Here is a 24,067-nt window from a genome sequence, read left to right on the forward strand (position 1 = left end):
GATTCGTGTGAATTATTCCCTTTAAATCCAGGCGACCAGTCACAGAAATGATCTACTCATCACACTCCCTCTTCACTGCCCCCCCCCCTCCCCCTGCTCCCCGTTACCTAATGCTTCTAGAAGCATTATGCAAAGAAGTAATCCAGTAAACGCCATTGTCCTAAGTGCAGGGAGGCAGCCATTTCACCTGAAGTAGTTTGACCCACGGTCAATGGGGTTTTTTTTTGTGGGGTGGGCAGGGGGGGAGTGGGCAGGGAAGCCAGAGCTTTGTCCCAGGAACTGCCTTCTTAGCCACCCCCACACACACATACACACACACACACTCACCACCGATACACAGATTAAATGACAAGTCCAGACGTTTACATATAGCCGGTGCCAACAATCACCATCATTGTGCTCCATTCCTTGGGGGGGGGGGGGGGGGTTGGGTGTGGGGGTTTGGGTGTGCAATAAAGTGCATCTGTGTGCGCTTATGAAACGACAGACAATAATGGTAGTGTGATCCACTGTCTCTGGGTAAGCGCCACAGGCTAGCTGGAGTAATCTCCCCCTGCCCGCCAGCACATTTTAGGGTACCATGGGGCAATTGAGACCTATCATCTGTGGGTCCTTCAGAATGACATCCCTCCTCATTGATCTCAGTTCATTATTGTAAGAAACCAACTCTCACTATGTCATCCCTTCGCAACGCTCCCTTTAGCCACCTTATACACCTGTGGCCAATAGGGCGTCCCCAAAAGCACAGTGATCCATTCTTCCTGTGTTTGCATGTTCGTGTCCTGTGGGGGTTCTCAGAACAGTGTCAGGCAGGGGGAAGCCCAGGAAGAGACTTCACGCACAGGGCAGAGACAGGATTTGTTCCCTGGCTCAGAAGCTGGGGTATATTCTGGGCCCCCTGAGAAAATGTTACCTTGGGCCCAATATAATTCAGCTTTACATATTCAAGAGCCCTTGTAAAGTGCTGGGCCCCCTGAATCTGCCAGGGTATCCATGACCCTGCTGTGTCCCTGGCACTGGAAGTGCGGGGCACTAGTGCCACCCACCGAGCCGCCCAGTTTGGCTCTTAGTTGGCTGGCTGAGTTTCTATTCAGGGAGCTGAAATATATACATATTTTTAATTTGTAATGATGTGCCATTTGAACCAGAAACTTCACACTCCAGTTGCAAGGTAATCCCCCTCATCTTACTGACAGCACAGCGTTCCTCCTCCAGTCAGATGGTTTATCTGGAAACCACACGAGAAGTTCCCATAGCACAGAGCGGCTTTGTAAGACTCTCCACCTTAAGTAACCACTCACCTAGTAAGTCCCTCTGGTCTGCAGCGTAACTTGGGTAGCAAAGGGAGGCTGCGCAGCGGACGAGGGAAGCCACAAACAACACACACACACACGCACACACACACAACAGCAAATCAATTATAGACCGACCAAAATGTGTATGGATTATGGGGAGAAACAGTAAAACTGGAGGCGAGCAAACTGGGCCCTGTTTGACCAAGGAGGCCATTGTCCAATGAACTTTAGGGACATAACAGGGAGGCTGGGAAAAACACCGAAGTCGATCTTAGCAACAAAGTAAGACAACAACACGAAGGCACCTGGAGTCCTCGGCTTCGGGGTACGCTACTGCCGACTGGCCCTAGGAAAACCAGGAGCCCGTTACAGCACGTGGAATCAAAGCTCCGCTTCCAGCGTGTCCATTTCGTTGACGCAAAGAGCCACAAATGACACAACTGCAAGCCAGCGCTTTTACGCTGAGACAGCATCCGGTAACCCGGTAACCCATCGTGAAGTGATTATTGGCCGGCATCAGGATCTCGCTGGAGCAGGAAACAAATATGGCAGCAATCAGCTGCCCTCCTCACGGTAGGGGGCCACCTACAGGGGACTAGGGAAGGCAGAATCCACTATCTTAATTACGTTAATTAGCAAATGGCCAGATACATATTTTTAACAGGCTCATATTTTTCCTCCTATACGGTGAGAGGCTGAACGTAAAGCTGAGGGATCCAAACGGGGCATGGATGGTGCTACTTTGATTTGGACCAATCTCAGGTACGGTTCAGCTGCAAATCGCCGGCACAAGCGCATAGCCGCAAACAGGCACCATGGACGGAGCCAGCCAATGGGCACTTGTGTAGGCGGGGCAGAGGGAAAGGCAGAAGGAGGGGCCAAAACAGGAGTCAGCAAGACAGGCAGGGAGTGGGGTATAGGTGGGGGTGCTGTCTGGCTCTCATTAGCAGATCGGAGCCCCGAGGAAGCGCCTCTGGTCTTGCCCCCCCACACCACCCCCATTCCAGACCCTGAAGGCAGTACCTCCAGGAAAAGCTATAATCCCCTGACCAATAAAACACAGATGCTATCCCACTCTCTTCCTCATTCAGTTTCTCTCTCCTCTCCCTCCTTTGCCTCCTGCTCCCTAATTCATCCCCTTTTTCCTCCATCAAATTTTCGGAACAGGCAGTCTTCCCGCCGGGTCTCCGGCGGACGCCGTTTTGTGTCGTCCAAGGTGGCTGCGGTAACACTCATGTGCAAGTGTTTTCAGGTCACGCCAGGATTTTAACGCGATTCGCGATTCCTAAAACCAGCCTGATAAAAACTCGGAAAAAGATGGAAACTGGCAAAGAAAGTCGGCAGCTGAAAAAAGGGGGCCTGTTTTTGTGGGGTTACTGTCTTAGCAAGGACACTCACACTCACACACACACACACACACACACACAAAGGCGTTCACACGGGTCGGCATTGTTGCTCTGGTTATGAACATGCTACTGCAACCCCTCCAAAGTGTCTGTCTTCACTAACCTCGCAGGAAGTTTGTTGCCCTCTCCTTCATATGGCAAACAGCTGCCGGTAAACTGTTGCACAAGATTATTAACCCTCGATTACCATCTTTAATATGCTGGACTCCAACAGCGACTCTGACGGCGTCCATAGCAGCAGTAGCCAAATAGGACGAGGCCAGGGGGACACCTGCAGGCCACACACTTTCCGGGAAAGGGAGGGGGTGGTGGATGAGAATTGGGGTCCATCTGAAGCTGCCTGTTCAGTTATTTTGTGCAGTAACTGAATCCTCCAGTTACTTTCTACCCTAAACACTTGAATTAGTATCAGATTACCCTCATAGGGCCTCTGCCATAGGAATACTGTCAGGCTTTTTAAAATGAACCTGTATGAAACAGTATCATCGATTGATTGAGACGTGTTTAAAACAGAGAACATGACTGGATCGTGTCAGGAGCCAACCTGCCGGGCGAGACCCTCTACCCCTGGCCTTACGGAGAGAGGCATTCTGGGTAACTTGTGCTGGCACCGACACATGATCTGCACCACAAACATTGTTCTATGCAGTATGGCCACTCAGGCCAGCCAGACTCTCCCGCTCTGCTTCAGGGGTCCAAGGCCAGAGGTCAGACCATTCAGCGCTTCACCGCGGTGGAGGGGGGCGGGGGAGGGGGACTGTGACTTCATTAAAGCTAGAACAAAAGCTGGAAAACACAAAGCGGGACCCTGTTGCCTACTCAATCCACATTCTTTGCTGGACGTGGGACAGACAGTGAGAAACTGAGACCCTCCCCCGGCCCCCCGGTGCAGCTGTTATGGGCAGTGAACCAAGGCCGGACCAGATGGGCCATTAGTCATGCCAGCTACTCGGCCTCATGCCTCACATACGGAGTGGCCCAGAGACTGCAAAGCCCTGTTTGGTTTAAAAACACACACGTTCTCCTCCCGTGCCTCTCACAGTAGGTCTCTGGGCCTACCACATGCAGTCTTCTGTGTTTCAGGGGTATCTGCATGCTTCGTGACATACTGGTCATGTGGAATAAAGGTGTCCCCCCCTGAATTGTGTCCTCCCCTCCAATTTACACCCTGACCTTCCAGGCCCAAGAAAACCTTACTTCTCACCAGCCAATCAGACACAATGCTTCTCGATCATCCAATCAGCACCAATCTTGGAAGCGACACTGCTTCCTTGACCAATTATAATGTGCAAATGTGCAGACAGAGACTTATGAGCCATTACACCAGTAAAGCACTGACATGCTTTTATTTTTCCATATAAAAATATTAATTTAATCAAACATCATCACTGTCGTCATCATACGCTCACATATTAACAGAAGCAAAAACAAGCACACCATGAAATCTCAGCAATCTCGATGCATCATTATCCGATCTTTCCACCGCCTGTGCTTTCACTGAAAGCGAAAATCTCTCTTAGCACTCCACTCCGCTGAGTCTGATGTACTTTTCATATTTCCTTTGGAAAGTATTCGATTAACCATTTTCAGCCTCCTCTCAGATTCCCCCACATGAGGAAACCGGCGTGAGACCCAAAAATACAGCAAACACCTGGGAAGGAAAAGCTTTGCCTCCCCCCAGTAGAAGCTCTTCCAGAATATTCCACAGCTCCCATCCCAGCTGATTTTTTGAAAAACAGCTGGGAGGAATAGCAGGAGAATTGAAAGAAAAAAAAATTCTTATTCGGTCAAAAAGCGAGTGCTACAATGGCAAGACTGTCCGAAGAATCAGGCGCGTTTTCGAACGTGACCAAAAATCTTCATTCGGATGGAACAAACCCTAACTTTGGTTAGAACACGAGCGGCCTTTGGGGCGAGTGTCGATTCTGGGGTCAGTCTGCTCACCATCCAGCTGCTAACGTAGCCAGAATCGGGGGGGGAGACAGGACGGGACACAACACTCCCTCCAGCCCCTATCCTAATAATACCCTGTGCCCGGATAACTTCTGCACTCTTCCTTCACTCTCTGACCTTTCTAGGGGGAGACATACACAAAGTTGACAAAAGACAGATTTGGATGACGCCGAAAAGTCACATTGCGAGGTGGGTGTTATTGCACATGGGTCTGCATCGTGACAGGAAGTCCCACTGGCCTCTTGAGAGGATGTCCCAGGATGGTCGGGGAAGGAGTTCTCCCCCAACCCTTGTGCCCCCCAGGGCCATCAGCGTGGTTCAGTCCATTCTGTCCTTGTAACGCTGGTGCCAGTGTGTGTCTCCCCTCATTTTCAGCCGCTCACCCGCACGTACGCCACCCCGCCCGGCGCGGGGCACAGGCCGGCCGAGCCCGTCTTGAAGAACGCGAGCCGGTGTCCTGCAGGACGAGAGAAAAGCAGAAAAGGAATAGAGTCAGGTGAGAAAACGCCATCGTGCCACTGGCAGGCTTTTTGAAATGTCAGCGATAAAGCGGATCTGAGGTCCCGCGATGGGAAGGTCTGGGCCGATAAAGTGGGCCTCCGCCACCGCCCAATCTTAACGGGTTCGTTAAGAATTTCAACAGGCTAATCCGAGGGGAGAGAGAGAGACGTGACAGCCGTAGATACCGCGAAGGAAGAAAGACCGGGCAGAGCAAGCAGAGATTTGGGAAGGGGGGGGAGGTGGGGGGGCAGGGCGGAGACAGAGAGAAGGAATGCGAGAGGCTTTCGGTCTAGACGGGCCTGTTTCAATAAAGATTAGCGATTGGCACGCTGACGTCTCCCTTTCAGCCCGCACTTTAATGAAGTGTGTGTGTAGTGTGGAGTGCGTGGGGGGGGGGGGGGGGGGGGTGATGAGAGACAAGCCCAAGGAGGCCCTTATTACAGCAGATGTCCTTCTTCTCAGTACAGGAGCTGTTCGGTCTGGGAGATGTCATTGAAGGCTCAACCTTACAGCCCCCGGGTCACACACACTGATACGCACAGTGATGCACGCACAGGGATACACACACAGTGATACACGCACAGTGATGCACGCACAGTGATACACGCACAGTGATGCACGCACAGGGATACACGCACAGTGATGCACGCACAGTGATGCACGCACAGTGATATACGCACAGTGATGCACGCACAGTGATATACACACAGTGATACACGCACAGTGCTGCACGCACAGGGATACACGCACAGGGATGCACACACAGGGATGCACGCACAGGGATACACGCACAGTGATATACACACAGGGATGCACACACAGGGATGCACGCACAGTGATGCACGCACAGGGATACACGCACAGTGATATACACACAGGGATACACGCACAGGGATGCACGCACAGTGATATACGCACAGGGATGCACGCACAGGGATACACGCACAGGGATGCACGCACAGTGATGCACGCACAGTGATATATGCACAGGGATGCACGCACAGTGATACACACACTTTTCTATTCATACCTCTGTGAGGCCTCTCCATCCATTTCTATGGGTATAACTCCAATCCCAACATGACAACCGTAACCCCCACCCAGCCCTAACAGCCCTAACCTTAACCATAAATCACCAAACAAAATACAAGATTTTTAGTTTTTTGATTGCAGTTATAGATTTTTTATAACATGTGTATTTTATAAAAATATAAGGGAGGCGAAAAAAGTATCAAAAATACAGGTTTTGTGGAGACATTTAAGATATAGATACCCCCAACCCCGCCTCCCCCCTCCACCCCCCCCCACACACACACACACACACACACACACTGACACAGGAGTCCCATTATCTCACCCGTCCAGGTGGTCTGGTTAGTCATGACGAAGGCGTGGCACTGGGCATGGCTTTCACAGACAGCGATGGCCTCCTGGACGCTGAAGACGGAAAGCAGGCAGCCCTCGTGCTGATAGGATGGCCAGCAGCGGTAGTTCTCGCCCGCGATGGCAGCGTTGGGCACGCGCTTATACTCTGACGGAGGAAACAGATTAACCACAATGTGAGTCTTGGAGGAGGGCGGATGAGAGGGGAGAACAGGTGGAGGAGAGGAATAGGAAACATAGAATGAAAGGAGAGAAGCAGGAGGAGAGACGCAGGGGGAATGAACAGAAAAAGAAAGTAAGGCATAGATGGAGAGAAGGTATTTATAAAGGACTGTTTTCCAAGCCTAAAAATTAACCTACATGGTAATACTACTTTTTCCCATGTCAGCTGGGCAGTAGGTGGCGCAGTGATTAAGGACACTGTCTTGTAACTTAGAAGGTGGGGATCCACATTGAGGGATAAGCTTAACCTGAATGGCTCTCATCAGGCCAGTGTACAGTGCAGCTTTGGATAAAAATGAACAATGGCCAACCCCATATAAACATGCCGAGGATTGTGTGTTCTTCACAGGGCCTGGTGAGGGGCACGGGCTGCTGTCGCTGAACAGAGAGGAAGGGAGGGAGTGTTTATTGGGATCAGGAGGCGAGAAAATTCCATCAGGGTGAATCCCAGCAGTAAACAAGGGGATTCACGCCAATCTATGATGGAATACCGCGACAGGCTGAGAGGGGCCATGTGACAGGGCAAGGGTGGGGGTGGCTTTTGTGACCTCCCGATTCACTCCCCCACATGGGTGTACGCGTGTACGACAAGCATCGCTATTGTCTGAGTGTGGTCTGGGGGCGGCCCTGCATTGTGCACTCGACAGCCAGTCTACCATGTCCTGCGACCTCCCCCACCCACCCCTCACCCAACCCCACCCCCCACCATCCACGGTCCCACTTTAATGCGCATTGTAAACGGAGTGCCACAAGGCCCCCTGCCATAAAGTATTCCACCGTCTCCAGGCAACAGCAGGCCTGACAGGAGTGACAGATAAAGAGAAGGATAAGTGAAGGGATGATTGAGGACCAACCCCCCCCCCCCATTTCTGAGAGCTAAACTAACAGCCTCGCCTTTCTCCTCAAGCCTCCTCTCCCACTGAGTCCCTGTAGGCGAGTGACACCTTCAGATTCACAGATAAACATTTGCTGCTACGTCTGGGGAATACCTAGCACACCTCAAAATCAGGGCAATTCAGGACAGATGCCAGACGTGGGGCCGTGTGGAATCCCGTCTACTTTCAGTAGTTTTCCCTGTTGATCTCCCTCTGTGAGAAATACACACTCCTCTGCATGTTCATACGGTGTTGGCCACTGTTCATTTCACTGTTTTATTTTTAAAGAGAAATTGATCACCTATGATGGGATCTACTTAGATTTCCAGAAGGCCTTTGATGTTGTCCCCCACAAACGGCTCTTGCTTCAACTCAAAGCTGCAGGGATTTTAGGAACTGTAGCAGCTTGGATTGAAAACTGGTTAACAGACAGGAAGCAGCGAGTAGTTATTAGAGGCACAATGTCACAGCGAGCCTGCGTTCATAGTGGGGTACCGCAGGGTTCAATTTTAGGACCACTATTGTTCCTAATTTACATTAACGATACTCACACCAAGACATACAGTAAACTGGTTAAATTTGCAGACGACACCAAGGTGGGTGGTGTAGCAGATACTGATCTAGCAGCACAGAGGCTACAATGGGATCTTGATTTAATCAGCGACTGCGCTGATACCTGGCAGATGAAATTTAACATAGAGCAGAAATATAAAGTACAGATACTTTATGGGTTCCACTGAAATAAAGGTAGCTGATTATGAGAAAGACCTGGGTGTGTATGTTGATGCTTCCATGTCCCACTCTCGCCAGTGTGGGGAAGTAATAAAAAAGGCCAATAGGATGTTGGGTTACATCTCTAGGTGTGTGGAGTTTAAGTCAAGGGAGGTGATGCTACGATTATATAATACCTTGGTAAAACCCCACCTTGAAAATTGTGTGCAGGTTTGGTCACCATACCTTAAGGACATTGCTGCCTTGGAAAGGGTATTACGTAAGGCTATGAGAATGATTCCTGGTCACAGAGGAATGTCTTATGAGGAGAGGTTAACTGAGCTGAATCTTTTTAGCCTCGAGCAAAGGAGACCAAGGGGGCACATGATCCTGGTATATAAGGTTCTAACAGGTCTGGATGCTGTTCAGCCAAATGGCTATTTCAATATTAGTTTAAATACTAGAACTTGTGGCCATAAGTGGAAATTAGCGGGAGAACATTTTAAGACGAATTTGAGGAATCACTTCTTTACACAGTGTGTAGTTAGAGTATGGAATATTCTTCCTGTTAGTGTAGTACAAGCTAAAACCCTGGGTTCCTTCAAATCAGAGCTAGATAAGATTTGAACAACTCTGAGCTATTAGTTAAGTTCCCCCCAAACAAGCTTAATGGGCCTTATGTTCTTATGCTCTCTATGAAGTGTACTGCATTTAGTACTTACAGGTCATGTGTATGTATGAGTCTGTATGTGCATGTGTGAGAAAAAGAGAACATGCCGGTCTCCAAGTACTATTAAAAGTCTAGCGGCTAGGTTACGGAGAAGGCAGCCCCCTCAGTGTCCCCCCCCCCAACCTGTCTCCATTCTGTTCTGGAAAATGCACTGGCGAACCCTGTGTGGCCTCTGTTATATACGGGGCTGACGTACGCTGCCATTTAGGAGCAAGAGGAATGACGTTTAAACCGGCCTGGGTTTGGGGGGGGGGAATCACCCCCTAGCTATTTACTGTCAGCGGCTGAAGGTTGAGCTCTCACGCGACCCTGACCAGGGGGGGCACAGCAATAAATAACTACAACTATTAGATGTTTTATGGCAGTAATTAATGCTTTATGGAGCTCTCACTTTCTGCAAACGCGGGGTTAAAAGCGCAGGGCGGGGTCATGGCCGCTACGTTGTGCTAATCGCTCGGAAGAGTGCAGCTCCCCCCTCCCCCCCCCCCCCGTCTGCCACTGCTACCACTGAAGGGCTTCAGCCTGCCCTGAAGGATTCTGGGTAAAAGGAGTAAAAGGAGCTCTCTCCTGCAGCTGGAGGAACAGCTCCGAGAGAGACTCCTTCATGGAAACACTTTTTAACGTAAAACAACTTTAAAAAAATACCACCAGCATCGCCATGCTGGTATGGAACTTCCCCCTCACTGTATTTTCACAGTAATTAAATTTGGTAATTGGTAATTACCAAATTACCAATTACCAAATTACCAATTACCAAATTACCAATTACCAATACGTTAATTACCAAAATCCCTTAAATTGTGGTCGGATAAAGTAGGCAGGATTGGGCTCCCAGCGGCTGGAGCGCTGATTAAACAGTCCCATATGAGGCAGTTTGCGGCCCTGCCTCATACACACGCTCCCCCCAATCCCTCTGTCATCGTCGCTGAATCTCAGCTCCCAGATGCGGCACATCCACCCCTTAAGGCGGAGAATCTAGACAAAAAGATCCAGGAGCCAGATCTCCGGTTGGCTGATGCCTCATCATGAACTTCTGCAGCGATATGAAATGTAGACACAGAGGAACGGCCATCCTTATGGGGGGGGTCCTTGCTGAAAAGGGTTAATCCTAAAGAGACACGTGTGTGTGCGCACACACACACACACACACACACACACACAGGCACACACTCAGCAGGCTGAATGTCTCTGCCTGTCAGCAGTTCTCTGCCCCATCTTTAAACCTCCAGTGGAGCGAAGCAGAGAGAGGCAAGCTACCTGGGTGGGGCCGGGGGCACAGAAAGAGTGATGGGGGGAATGAACAGGGGGGTGGGGGTGGTCTCAGTGGGACTGACTAATGCTCTCCTTTCCAAGCCCCCCCCCCACTCACCAACCCAATGCCTTCCAACTACCCCCCTCCTCCACTGCGTTATGCAAATTTTAATCTTTTAATCTTGTTTCTCTTGTACTAAGGGGACTCCTCCTGACATGTTTCGCCTCCTTCTCATTGGTTAAGAGGAGAGGGCGCCAGCGGTAACGGGGCGTGGATCGGCAGCCATATAAGGGCGGTCCCGCTGGCCTCCAGCCAATGACACATGATTTCTGAGCCCCACGCAGCTATGCTTTGTTACACAACAGGGGAGGTATCAGTGAGAACTGGAGGTTTGAACAGCAGATGGGGGGGGGGGGGGGGGATTCAGTATCGCCGCCAAAGAGTCCAAAACAGAGGGTCTTATATTAAGACAAACATCCAACCATACAGCTTCTAATGGCTCATCCTGGGTTTGAGTTTGCCAGGGGGGACGGAGGGTGAGGAACCCTATTTCTGACAGTGCAGGGTACAAGATGGGGTAATACCCTGGATGTGATGCCAGATGGAAAGTGGGCACTACAGGCCAGGCAGAGACATCTATTACCCGAACCGGACCGCGAGGTGACCGTGCTCTTACCGAGCCACTAACCGTGGCCAGGGTTAAATTTAAGATCAGAAGTTACAGCCGCACACAAAGGTATTTTCATGCCTGACTGGATCACGGGCGGCACTGAGAGAGCAGAGAGTGAGCGAGTCACGTTGTATTACGAAATCAGACTTCAGAGACCGTTTCATCTCCTAATCAAGGCTGGGAGCTCAGCAGCAGAGGCTCTGATCATTTCTGTGTGTGTGTGTGTGTGTGTGTGTGGATTATGTATATATTACATTGTGGGGACTAACTAAATGACCCCCACAATGGGATAAAAACCTCTCATTCTGATGTTGTGGGGACCATCTTTCAGGTCCTCACAAAGATCTGTGAATGCAATCAAAACTAAAAATGCAAAAAATCTCGTATTTTGTTTGGTTGCATATGGTTACGGTAAGGGCTGGGCATCAGGGTCAGCGTGCGTCCATCCCTGCCCTTTAAGTCTCTTCCCCGCTTGGCCAGCAGGTGTCGCTGGCCATCCTGTTCCCTCCTGCTAGTCCCTAATGCATTTCTCTTGCCCCTCAGACCATGGCATAGCTCAGTGGGTTGAGGCTGTGACTCAGACTGTTAACCCACTGGTGGTGGGTTTAAGACTGGCTGGATGCCAGCCTTATCTGTCACTATGTATTTATAGTATTTTCTGTTTCACCAGTGTTTCTTACTTTCTATTTGTTTCTCTGTCATCAGTTCGCCCTTCATGTGCTCCGTCCTTATTTTTGTTTTGTACCTTTTTGTTCCGCGTTCATTAGCCTTGCATGTTTTTTCCTGGTTTTGATGTCTGATAAGCCCCACCTGCTGCTCGTTGTCCTGCGCTTTCATTGATTGGTTATTCGGGTTTCCTTCTCACCTGTCGCGTGTCGTGTCTTGTTGACCGTCTGTGTATTTAAGTCCCTGCTCCTGCTTCCTTTCTCCATTCAGTAACTGCATGTTCATCTGTGAATCTTACTCTGTGTTTCTCTGTTTGACTGCTGTGCCTTGCTCCCCACTTATTGTTACACTGTGGTGTCTTTAAGTTAGTTCTTGTTGTCCCTGTTTGCCCTTCGACCCCTCGCGGTCCATTGTATTTTGTGCCTTTTCCAGTGTGTTCAGCTTGTTTAATAAGCCCCTTTGTCTGGAGCCGTAAGTGAATCATCAACTCATTTCTGCCTACATCATGCCCTGTCACCGTAACACTGGGTGGGGGTATGAGGTCATCATGTTGGGATTAGAGTTTTCCCCAAAGAAATGAACGGAGTCCCCACAATGATATAATTACAATCCTGTGTGTGTGTGTGTGCTGGAATTACCTGCTCTATGCAGCTGTGTGCTATTCTGGAGGTAGAGTCCTTTGCTGTACAGGTGGAAGACCTTCTCCAAGTGGATCAGAGTGTCGTCCACCCCCCAGGCGAGCTCTCCTGCAAGAGTGCACACGATCACATGGAGACGCTGCAGTGGCATACTGTGACTTTAAAATCACATGTGTGTGCCTTGCCCTCGTACAGCTGCCAAGGAGTATCTAACATTCACTGGGTTAGGACATTACAGATGAGACGATACCATCTATACCCCTCCCCCCGCAGCCTGGGTTCCGTGCCTTCATGGGCTGTTGTGTCCCAGACAAACAGTTTTCAAAAGGCATCAAACATACTGTCAGTTTGCCAAACATGATAGCGGGCCCATGGGAGACGGAGAGAATTTTGGGTAGGCCAGGTGCCTGGGGGGGGGGAGAGAGTAACCCTGGGCAATCTTACTCACCTGTGGCATTGACAATCTTGTCTAAGAGGGGCCTCAGGACTGGGGGGGCACTATGTGGAAGCAAGTAAGTGAAGAAAAATCTGGAAGGAGATAATTGAGGTTAAGTACCTGTCATGGGCAGCAGAGGGTGTGTGTGTGTGTGTGTGTGTGTGTGTGTGTGTGTGTGTGTGTGTGTGTGTGTGTGTGTGTGCGCACGCACGTCCCCCTGCTCACCGGTAGGCGTTGTACAAATTTCTCTTCTCGTTGATGCCCACGCAGCGCCCCCTGTGGCATGACAGGGTGAAGTTCCGTGCAGGGAACTCCATGGAGCAGTCGGCAGCAGCGGAGCAGGCCGCCTCCTCGGCGCTGGCATCATCCAGGTCCGTCACCTTCAGCTCGCCACCCACCAGCACGAATTGCCGAGGCCGAAAGTCCAGCAGTGTGACGGACCCCAGTGGAGAGTGTGCCAGGTAATGGAGCAGCCGCACCAGGCTCAGGCAGATCTACGGGACAGTAAGGGGTTCTGGGTAAACCGCTGGGTGTCAAACCCCGTCAGTGAGCTGAGGGCGAATTATCTTCCAAAGTTTATGGTTATTCGGAGTTTTAGATGCACCAACAATGATCAGTGGTGTTATTCAGCAGTGTAAACTAAAAAATTGCATGCAGACTGGGGCCCCCTCCCTCCCAGACTTAGCAATGGCCTCTCGCCTGTTGGCCGGTGACTCCAGTCCAAGATTTTCAAAACGATTCACCGTCTCCACCGGCTGTTTTCCATTCCAGATGACGCACCAACACCCCCCCCCCCACCCAAATCCAGCCCTCCCCCCAATCCCATCACCACAAGCCACCTGGTCGCCCCGTTAACACCACGCATCACCAAGGCCAGTGCCGGCCCAGGGATTATCGGATCCCCAATGTCCCTGGGGGGTAACTGTGGGCAGCCCAGGTGGGTCTGGGGTCTGGAGAACGCACAGTAAATATGTGTAGTAGGCCAGACAACAGACGGACGGGATTGAGGGGGGGTGGGGGCGCAACTGGAGTCTTTCAGCCAGACAAAAGAATCGAGTTCCTAAATAAAATAAGGGCACTGGGGTCTTCATTTGGGGAGGGGGGAGCATGATCTAAATCACCCCATGTAACTCAGCCATACATGAGTGTGACAGCAGCAAATTGTGGAGGCCCCGCCCAGGGCCGAACCAGAGAGCAGGTCGGGGCCCTGTCCCCCCCCCCCCTATCATCTGTCAGCGGTCACAGGAAATGGCCACGGACTCAAATGACCTGCTTGAAATTCACCGGAATCTTAGCACCCCCTCCCTGGGGTCCATTAACGCCTCATATGAATTGCAAATGCTGGCAGGGGGTGGTGACCGGCTGTGTGTGGGCGGGGCTTTCGGCCGGTTGATGGACAGGCGAAAGAGCCAGCCAGGAATGGGGGCCAGATGCTGGTGGTGGTGGTGTGGCAGAAAAGGGTCCTACAGTCTGCTAGTGCCTCTATAACACCGCAATATAGAAAACCCTGTAACGTTTCCTGAGAACGGGGGGGGGGGGTTAAAATCAAAAGCAAACTGGAAGACGTCCCGAATTCAGCTCAATCCATCTGGAGAGCAGAAAAAAAGCTAAACAAAAGACATTCACAGGAACTGGCTATGTGTGTTTTATGAGCTGCTGTAAGTCACTCCAGAGTGCGTTCTGGTCGACGTTTAAGAAAACAAACAGGCAGGCTGCAGAAATCACAGTGAGGCCCTTACATTCACACAGAGCGCCATGCAGGCGACCCAGCACAGACTGGCTAAAGGTCAGGCCCACAGATGCCCCCCCCATGAACTGATATCACCCCCAGGCCGCATTTACGGCCCGACTCCCATCTCTAGCATCCTCACATGTCTCCTGCCGTTACCGTGAGCATCGTCAGGCTGTGCTGGCTTTATGATTTCTCCAGAGACCATTGGACGGCAACATTAAATCTGGTGCATTATATAAATATCAACGACTAAATACATACTTCATATTATACTCACTAGTTTTTTTTATTTTTTTTATTAGGTATATAAATATTATATAGACGTTTGATTGCAAATTCATTTATATCAAGAAAATAGATAAATAGGTTAATATTTTGTTAATAGGTCAATAAAAAATATCATCTTATTCGATGTCACGGGGTTGCTTGCTGTGATTACCATGAAAGGCAGTCTTGCCAATGTAAGTGAGTGGTCCATAGTTACCGTGGTCAGTTATGTGTTAATTAAGGAGCAGATGATCGGCAAAATGGGCCTGGACCACAGCCACTTCTCCAGCCCCAATTGCGGGGGTGTGTGGCAGCCGCCGTCCCCCATGAGTGGGACACTCCCCGGCCGCAGGAAGCGATAGGAAACAATTAGAGAGGCTGTTGGGCGATAGTGATCGGCCATCGTGCGCGTGGTCCGGTTGTCAGCACGGCAGGACGCTGGGGGCCACACAAGTCTGTGGGCAGGAAGCCCCCAGTGGGATCTGCCCCCCCCCCCCCACCACCACACACACACACACACACACTCAACAGCCTCTCCTTGCCTAAGTGGAACACAGTATAATATTACAGTATCAGGCATATGCTGAAATACATCATTATCGTGAAGTGCCCTATGGGGTGGTGGGGGGGGGGGGTCCTAAAATATAAGAGTTGCTTGAATATTTCTTTCAGAAACAGCATGGATGAACCTTTGAATATCGCTAGATATTTCACTGCAGAAACTCGGTTGGAGGGTCTTTTTTAACGGTACAGCTACAGGCCTCCCCTGGGATTCGGCAATATTTCAGCTGACCGCAAAGGAAATTTAGAGACAAACGGATACTAAACAGTTTCCTAATCTTAAATACTTTTCTCGTCCAATTAAAGGGGAAAACAGACAAAAACAGAGTGCTTAGCCAGTGGTTTTGTTTAACCGGCAGCTGCAGGCTCCTCCTTGTTTTTCATGTGGTGTTTAATGACCATCGCCATTCCCCTGGCCGTGACATCACTGAATCCAGATCATACTTTATACCCAAAACTTATTATTGCTTTGGGCGATCCCTTAAAAAAATAGAAGAATAAAAATCGGTCGCTTGTAAGAACACCAATGGTGATCCAGCAGGGACAGATGTGACTGAGTGACACATCGTATTCCCGTTTCAGGTGGGCTTTGGCTCACCCGGAACCGCTCCTCCCATGAAGTCTGCAGCAGCTGGATCATCTCCAGAGGGCTGCCGAGCTCGGTGATCGCGGTCACCGTGTCCCGAATGTCATTGCTGTCCTGGTAGCAGTATCCGTACAGCTGCAAGACAAGAGACACTCATTAAAGCAGGCACTGTTTCATTATATTTTCGTTTAAACAAACTTGCGCCTTAACAAAAAAACAAAAAATAATAATTTAAAAGTCCGGGAGCATAATTATTAGATTTAAATATTTAAAGACCTTCAGATCCATACGAGTTTTATTACCAGTACATTATTAATCTACTGTGAAGAACTGCGTTTCTCTCCAGCCTCCTGTAAAGCAGAGCCATGCAGATCTGTAGCGGCGGGTCATTTCGTCAGCGCAAATGGTGCAAAGTATACGTATTCAAATAAATCGGTATGAAATTACAAACAAAAATGTAAAACAGAAGACTACAAAAACCTAGGATAGCAGAATTCATAAGGTGGTAGAATTAAACTAGAGGATATTTTTTATTTCTTTCGCTCCTTTTCACATGTATGATATAGGCTACTATATTAATTTACTGCGGCTTATATCTGAGAATTACTGTGTGCACGCATGAAGGCACACCGCTTCGGAAATATGAACACTTTTAAGATCCTTTGCATTTCGTTAAAACGATAATAGACCATGTCAAATCTTCTGTAGGCGTATATAATGTATTGCATCTAACTGGCATTTAATGAATGTCTAAACATGTCTGTCAGCGCAATATGGTGTAACCCAATGTATTATCCTAACCGCAAAGCGTCTTCGAGATGTCGAGGAAACGTTTTAAAATAAACTAATGATGACAGGGGATTAGAAAAAACATTTTTAATTTTTAAAACATGTGCAGTTAAGCTTTTTTTCGCCTAGTAATGTCCAAACCATGGAAAAATCCGACAATCCCTCTTTACTAAATTTTACGGTAACACGTGATGTAAATATAATGTGTATTGTGCAATTAATTATAAGGCAGCCTTGGTGAAACCTTATATTAGGATTATATTATTAGGAGTAAAGTTAAGAAAACAGTGAACTTAAGTTATCTTAACACATTATCTCAGCGGCATTTGTAATGAAATAGATGCATTGTTGTCTTAATGGGTAATACGCAGTCTAACATCTGCGTCGAGTATTACCGGCACGTGACAGCACAATACCGGGCACGAACCTGACACAGTTATCCTCCTTTGTAGTTAATCTCTTACGACTCGGCTTCACAGCCCAGTTGAACTTTTAAGGGGATAATTTCTGATTACTAATAATAAATAAAAAACACTAGCAATACACAAGAACGGGCCATTGTTTTTTGCAGAAATTGCGTAATGAAGCTTCATCATTTTGACTCGACTCGAGTGGTTCTATATAGGAATCTGACCGTCAACACTGACAGGCTCTGTACAGTACTGCTGATTTGTGCTGAAAGGTACCGCAGTGGGAGAAGCAGTACACACATGGGCAGGGGCTGGCCCACCACCCAATGTGCCTATAGAAGGACACTGGTCGGGACACCACACGCATTCAAACTTCAATCCTTAGCAGTGTGCTTCTGTCTCAGGGGTCATTGGGCTCTGTCGTCTCGAATACGGTTCAGGTTAATGCATTCACGTGTCATTTGTTGTTGATTTTTATCTATTTATTTATTTATTTTTGCAAACCCGTCCCCACAAAGACAGTGATTCCTACAAGTCATGTGCGACAATGGAGACCCCTACAACACCAGCATCTCCTTTTCAGAGCTCAAAACATGAAACCAGCCTGGGTACATATTAGAGTTTTGTTGGGTGGGGTTATGAATCATTGAATAACGTAAGAATCGATGGAAAGTCCCCATGAAACAGAAAGAGATGCGTGCGTGGGGTGCCTTTACCCTCCAAGTTTTCCCCATCTGACATCAGCCGTGTCCTGTGCTTCAAAGACCTCATCCTACACGTGCATGTTTGTTCCTGGTCTGTCTGCCCCGGTTATGCCGTACACTCTGCTCTCCGAGCGAGATAACAGCACCCACAGCTGGGTGGAGGAGCGTCACTCTGCCCCTGCCCTGGTGCCGCTCCGTCTGACTCCAGTCTGGGGGCTTGTCAGATACTGCTGCCTCTTACAAAGCATGACATGTTCCTATCGCAAACTCCCACCTTGGACTGGGAACTTATTGTTATTCATGTCTGTGTATGATGACTAACAGGGGTTTAGTGACCTATGCTGCAGTCACTGCGTTCATTTTAATCTCCAAGGATAATTACCGTTCATTATAACAATCTACACTTAACATAAGGTGTATTCATAAATGATTTTGGTTGGGGGTTCGGGGAGGAAGCTGAGAAATCCCAGGAGGGGGAGGCAAGTGTGAAAGCAGACATTTCCAAACAATTTGTGCTAAGAGGACAATCCCCTTGGCAAGTTCTCCTCTTCTCAAGGAGAAGGAAGGAGTGAGTCAACAAGCCAGGAATGGGGGTGCCGGGGGGTGGGGGTATGGGATGGGGAGGGTACCAGTGAAGGTGAAGTTTTCAGCATGCAATAATAGCTCCGCCCCCACGAGCCCCTACAGAGGTGGCATCTCCACATAACTATTTGCCTACAAATCCGCCACTGTACAAAGGCATTTCTGTGCCTGGTATTACCGGCCTATACCTAAAAGGGGGGTGGGCTGGACAGGGCCAGCAAAGGGGGGGGGGCTGTTTCTTCACAGCACGTTTTTAACGAGGATGTTCTGGCTGTGAACCAAAGCAGGCACAGTAGCTGACATGTTTGTTCAGAGCCAGAAAAACTGTGCACTGAGCACATCATACCAAAGCTCAGGTTGGGGGGGGGGGGGGGCATAGGGCGCCACAAGAACGAGTTTGTTATATTCACATATAGGCACCATTACCGATCTGTTGTCCATGACGCTTAACATTATTTTAGGTAAATTAGATGTGTTTTCTGCCTTTGGCCAAATGGTTTCACATCCTTATTGAGGTAAAAGCTGTTTTCTGTTTTATTATTATCTCTGTTTTACCTGCTTATCAGGTTTGCTTAATCAGCCATGAGAAGCACTCAAGTCATTAAATCTGCCTAAAAATGCACAGAAGAGAAAAGGATGATCGGCTTAAATATGCTGAAAAATGCAAAGCATCTTTAACCATATGCGTGTCAGTGATATTGGTGTGCATGTAGAGAGCGAGAGTGAGAGACAGACAGCATGCGGGGGGGGGGGACTCATATTAGCTCATGCTGCCAACCGTCAGCCCAAACGAAATAAATGCGCATTTCAAATGGTGTCAAATAAGGAGGGGATATAAGACATCGCATTCCTGTATTTCAGAGTGATGCATTCACTGCACGGACACGTCTTCTGCTCATCTAAAAGATGCAAGGTTTTTAAATTAAAAATGTATGCGACATAAATATTTACAGACATCTACATTTACATGCTTCTTGCTGCACGCAAATAATTGAATACATTTAAATGTACTTTTATATATGTACATATATTACTGTACTTGAAATACAGGCTCGCAGATGTACCAAGTCAGACAAAGGTCTCTGGAGAGTGACTGCCAGCGTACCATGACCCTGGAGAGGACAGGCCCATGGAGGGGAGAGGAGGGCTGGTGTCTGGCCGGAGCCGAAACAGAGCAGGGATTAATCAGGAATCAGGTCGAGGTTGGGGGGAGGGCTACCTTTTCCTGTATTTATTTTTTATGCTTCCTTCCCATGGAAGTTGGGGGTTAAAGTGTCAACCCAGACTTAATTGCAAGTACAGCTCAGCTGCAGAGAGCAGCAACCCCCCCAGCCCACCTTTCACCTTCTCCTTTACCAACTCTCTGAGGTCTTTGCAACCAGAGCACCCAGTTTCTCATTAATACAGGCTGGTTACTGGTTTCAGAGCTAATGGTGGGCCCCACAGGGATGGAGAGGGGGTGTGTATAGAATGGCATGTGAATGCAGAGCACAATCTCAGTATCAGCCACAATCAGGCCACAAGCAGCGTGAGGACGCCTGTATCTACCCCCCCCCCCCCCCCCCCCCCCTTTGAATCTGTCTTGTTTGCGCTTGGCCCTAACAGGGGAGGGGGCAGAGAAGCTACATCCCGCTGTGTGCAGTGTGAAGACACATGTTCACGCCAAACCCAGCCCCCCCCCCACCACCACCATCACCACCACCATCTTCCTCACCCCGTGCCCCAGACCACCAATATCAATCACGGCTATTTATACAACAGGTGTGCCCCCCCCCTAGTCCTGGAGGGGAAGGCAGCACTTAAATGGCCTGTAACACTACCCTCCATGGCAGGAACACCGAGCTTTGTGGGTCCTGCTCGCCGGGGAAAACTAAGTTAAACCGTCTCATGTCATCGCGCTTTCCTCAACTGCCATCGTCACACTGCTGTCCCGTGACACCACTAACAGAGGACCGCGCTCCAAAACACATCATCTCACTCCAGCTGGGCATTTTTAACTTAATTTGTTATTGTTACAATTAAAGGACACTGAGCGCTTTCTAGGTTTTTGAAGACAGTGTGTCCTGCACTGATTAAAGTGAATATTTTTAGACCTTTAAGTAGAATCTAAGGATTTCTGCTGTGTAAAACTATACATTTGATTGTTTTCACGGACATTTGAGCATATTATTTTATGTTATTTAAATTCATATTCTTAAACTAATACTATAAAATACAGTGCAGCTCTGTCTCGATGTGTCTGGCCGCGTTTTTTAGAGTGAGAGAGAGAGAGTAAGAGAGTGAGAGTAACTGACGAACAGGAGGACGAAACTCTTGAGAAAACGTGTGTCCACGTCAAAGACCGCTTCACTTCTACTGCAGAATAAATCGAAACCAGCAGGGACAGGGGGAGACCGCTACATCGGGCTGCCTGAAGGCGCTTCAGCAAGACAACCTTTTCACCGACAGCAAAGCCGTTTCATATAATTAATAGTGTCTGTATATAATGAAAAATTAACAATTTTTCAAAACGGCATGTAAGCCAGAATTAACATTTCTGGTATCAATAATCCTCCATTAGAACAGAGGCAGTAATTTCCGGTCCCCGCGTGATGTGATAAATTAAAACTGCGTTTATTAGGCAAATTATAAACTTGTAAGACGTCCTTGTATATAGCACGTCCGATGATTTAAAGTAAACCGAAATGTACAAAAAATGTATTGGTTTCATATTTACTGAGATAAAGGGGAAAATAATTTTGTAATCCAATTTGTCTATGCTAAAAGAAGTAGGCTATAAAAATAAAGAGGTAACTACGTACACAGGAGCGTGATTAATAACTAAAAGCCATCATTCAGAGCAAAAAGGTAATTAAAATGTCTTTCCTTGGGTATTCATCCTCAGGTATTTTTACAAATATATCCTACGGATTTTGAGTGTAAGCGAAACAGAAATATTTGAATTGTATACGCGGATAATGTAAAACTAATATAGGCCCTATACAACAATTAATATATCCACAGGAAAAAACAGTTACATACTTTAAACACTTCCAGTGTCGTATTTTCCCACAAAACGTCAAATATATATGTATATACATATATTACATTATTTTCTAATTGTCTATTGCTCAACAATAACACTTGTAGCAGATGATCTTCAATTGACTGCATTGTGAAATACAGCTTTATATAATCTTTTCAACCTTTTAAAATATTTTCGCTAATGAAGAGCATTGCGTTTCATTGGCTTCTTACAATTCCCTTATAATAAAATATTTAAATAAAGGCAGAAGTTGCACATTTCTCGAAAAACTAGTCATTTAGGCTATTACTACTCATTTTGGTAATATGATATTGCGCTACTATAAATTTACACCTGTGACATAAATTAAACAATAATTCACTTAAAACGTGGTCAGCTAGTTGATCGTTATATAAACACTTAAGTTTTGATTTAATTTCACGCATCTGTATTCATCTGTATTTATATAGTTTAACGTTTACTTTGAACAATTAATTTGCGTTACTGAAGCGAGTGTTTTTTGTCTCCCAGAGTAATGTTGCAATTCGATTCGACCTTCATTTTCTAAAATTAGAATTAATTTTTCTTTTGTGACCACAGCTCAAATATCATAGCTAATAAAAATCAAACATTTATTTGGAAATAATTCAGCCTGTTCGTGCGAATTTTTGATGACAGTTTTTTGATTTCAAAGTTTCTTTTTTGACTGTTTCAATATTGTCGGTTAATTTCGGCCATAAAATTAAACACTTTTAAATAATTCACTACGTTTTAGATATGTCCTCGTCTTTTATATATTGACTGAATATTATATATTGACTATATATATACTGAATATTTCCGCCAAACAAGAAGCCTGTGTCCGATCGTTGTATGGACACGCTGTTTTATAACAGAACCACCAGAAAAGAGTTTATATAACCCTTTCACGCTGTTCAGAGGAGTTGATTACGAGTTCCCCGAGGACCGGGCCGCTGCAGAACTTCCCCAAAGCAAATAAACACGGTGCAGAGGAGAACCGTGTCCGACTCCGGTCGGTGGCCCGGCTTGCTATTTATAAAGCGTCCAGCCTGAACCAGAGCCGGCACCTTTTATTAAATAATCCTTAAAATTTCACTGACATCAAAGACTTTTGTGACTGCATAAAAAATTCAGTTCACTCTTAAAATTCAAGATGAAAACAATCATTATCAGGTCTTTGTGTTTTTTTTTTCCACGGACCTTGGAATACACAGCCAAGTGTTAGAGAAGGGTGTTAATTTCGACACGGACTAAGTATATCTTCACGCAGTAAAAGTCAATTTAGTAATTACACAGAATGTGATTTATGGTGTACAAATTTACCCCGCTCATTCAGTAGAGTAACTGACCTCAAGTACCTAAAGTTATACACGAATTGGAGTCTTACCAGTTCAAAACATTCAATCGCACATTTTGGTGTTTTAAAATTATGTATGCCATCTGCAGTAGGATACAATGTTGCAAGCGTGCTGTATTGCTTTAATACTTTAAGAAAAATCTCGCGCATGTTTCGAGCGTGCCTTGCAACATTTACCTTCAAAATGTTGGGGTGCTGTAGTCGCTCCATCAGCGTCATTTCTTTAACAATTTTGAACGACGCAAGTCTGTAACAATCTTCAGTCGAGTCATATTTCTTCACGCAATTTTCCATATCGTGTCCCCCGAAATCTACGGATTTCAGAGCCACCGACAAAGTGTCGTTCAGAGCTGCCTTGTATACAGCCTTGGTGTAGCCGGAGCCGAGATACTGCACGTTGGTTACATTGTCTATGCTATTGCAGCCAAGGAACTGCGTACCGTTACGGGTCCCGGGAATCACGTCAAATTCCCTTTGTGACTTGAGGTACAGAGATGCTAAAGGAGAAAGGTGCTGAGTATACGCATATCGATTGCTGGATTTCTCTGTTTCTTTATGGGATTCGTAGCTGTTGCGCTGAGCGAGGTCCATGAGCCTCCGCCTCTCTAGGGGCCGAACTGGGTTGCCAGTCCCCGACCAAGACGCCTGGCGCTCTCGGTACCTTAGCACCTCTTCGTATCTCTCTCGGATCTGCTGCTGGAGGTCATTCTGCTGTAGGCTGCTGCTTGTGGGCTCTGTGTACCCCTCGACAGCCTCTGCGGCGACGGGATCGTTGATTTGAAGCTGCCTACCGTCTGCAAGGAGCTGCTGCTCCTGGTAGAATCTGTGCACCCGTCCGCGGTGACTCTGGTGGTGGTCGAAGCCGGGAATAAACAATAAATTCATCAGAGTACCCAGAAAGAAAGACAGGCAAAATCCACCAGCTACGACGATCTTTCTTCGCTTCATTGTCATCTGCTTCACTCTTGCCAGTGAAATCTTTGTCTTCTTTCAGCCTCCGCCTACCACCTCTGCAGATGTATACGAACACAACAGCCGCAAGGAGCTTTTCACCGTCTCCCCAAAACGATTCTTGGAGTGATGAAGTATTCCGATGTTATGACTGACACGGTATGAGGAACGTTCACGTTTTCATTTGCAGATATGGATGAAGCTACAGTACAAGCTATGGATCCACCCCATATACGGCTGAACATGGTTACACTTGCCTCCGTTAAATGCAAATCCCAGCCACTACTTTCGGACCAGGCAAATCGAGCTGGGTTCCACTCCCGTGCAGAAAGTCCTTGGTGACTAAACAAGAGTGACGTTTGTTG

General features: G+C 47.7%; 1 protein-coding gene across 1 annotated transcript; it reads right to left on the bottom strand.

The window, feature by feature from the left end:
- Positions 1–4,023: 4,023 nt before the first annotated feature.
- Positions 4,024–24,067, bottom strand: pkdcca (protein kinase domain containing, cytoplasmic a). Its single transcript, XM_049002738.1, has 7 exons — positions 22,929–24,067; positions 15,897–16,019; positions 12,964–13,232; positions 12,751–12,830; positions 12,303–12,410; positions 6,513–6,686; positions 4,024–5,111 (listed from the first exon to the last, which is right to left on the bottom strand). Exons 1-7 carry the CDS (start codon positions 23,703–23,705, stop codon positions 5,026–5,028), a joined length of 1,617 nt encoding a protein of 538 aa, XP_048858695.1. The 5' UTR covers positions 23,706–24,067; the 3' UTR covers positions 4,024–5,025.

Source organism: Brienomyrus brachyistius, unplaced genomic scaffold (genome assembly GCF_023856365.1).
Source record: "Brienomyrus brachyistius isolate T26 unplaced genomic scaffold, BBRACH_0.4 scaffold71, whole genome shotgun sequence".
NCBI lineage: Eukaryota > Metazoa > Chordata > Actinopteri > Osteoglossiformes > Mormyridae > Brienomyrus > Brienomyrus brachyistius.

Excerpts from the sequence above, each read along its gene's own strand:
- pkdcca (XM_049002738.1), bottom strand. The coding sequence starts at position 23,705 with ATGACAATGAAGCGAAGAAAGATCGTCGTAGCTGGTGGATTTTGCCTG. Across the intron at positions 6,687-12,302 it reads CACACAGCTGCATAGAGCAG|AGTATAAGCGCGTGCCCAAC; the intron begins GTAATTCCAGCA and ends TTCCTCCGTCAG. Across the intron at positions 5,112-6,512 it reads TAACCAGACCACCTGGACGG|GACACCGGCTCGCGTTCTTC; the intron begins GTGAGATAATGG and ends CTCGTCCTGCAG.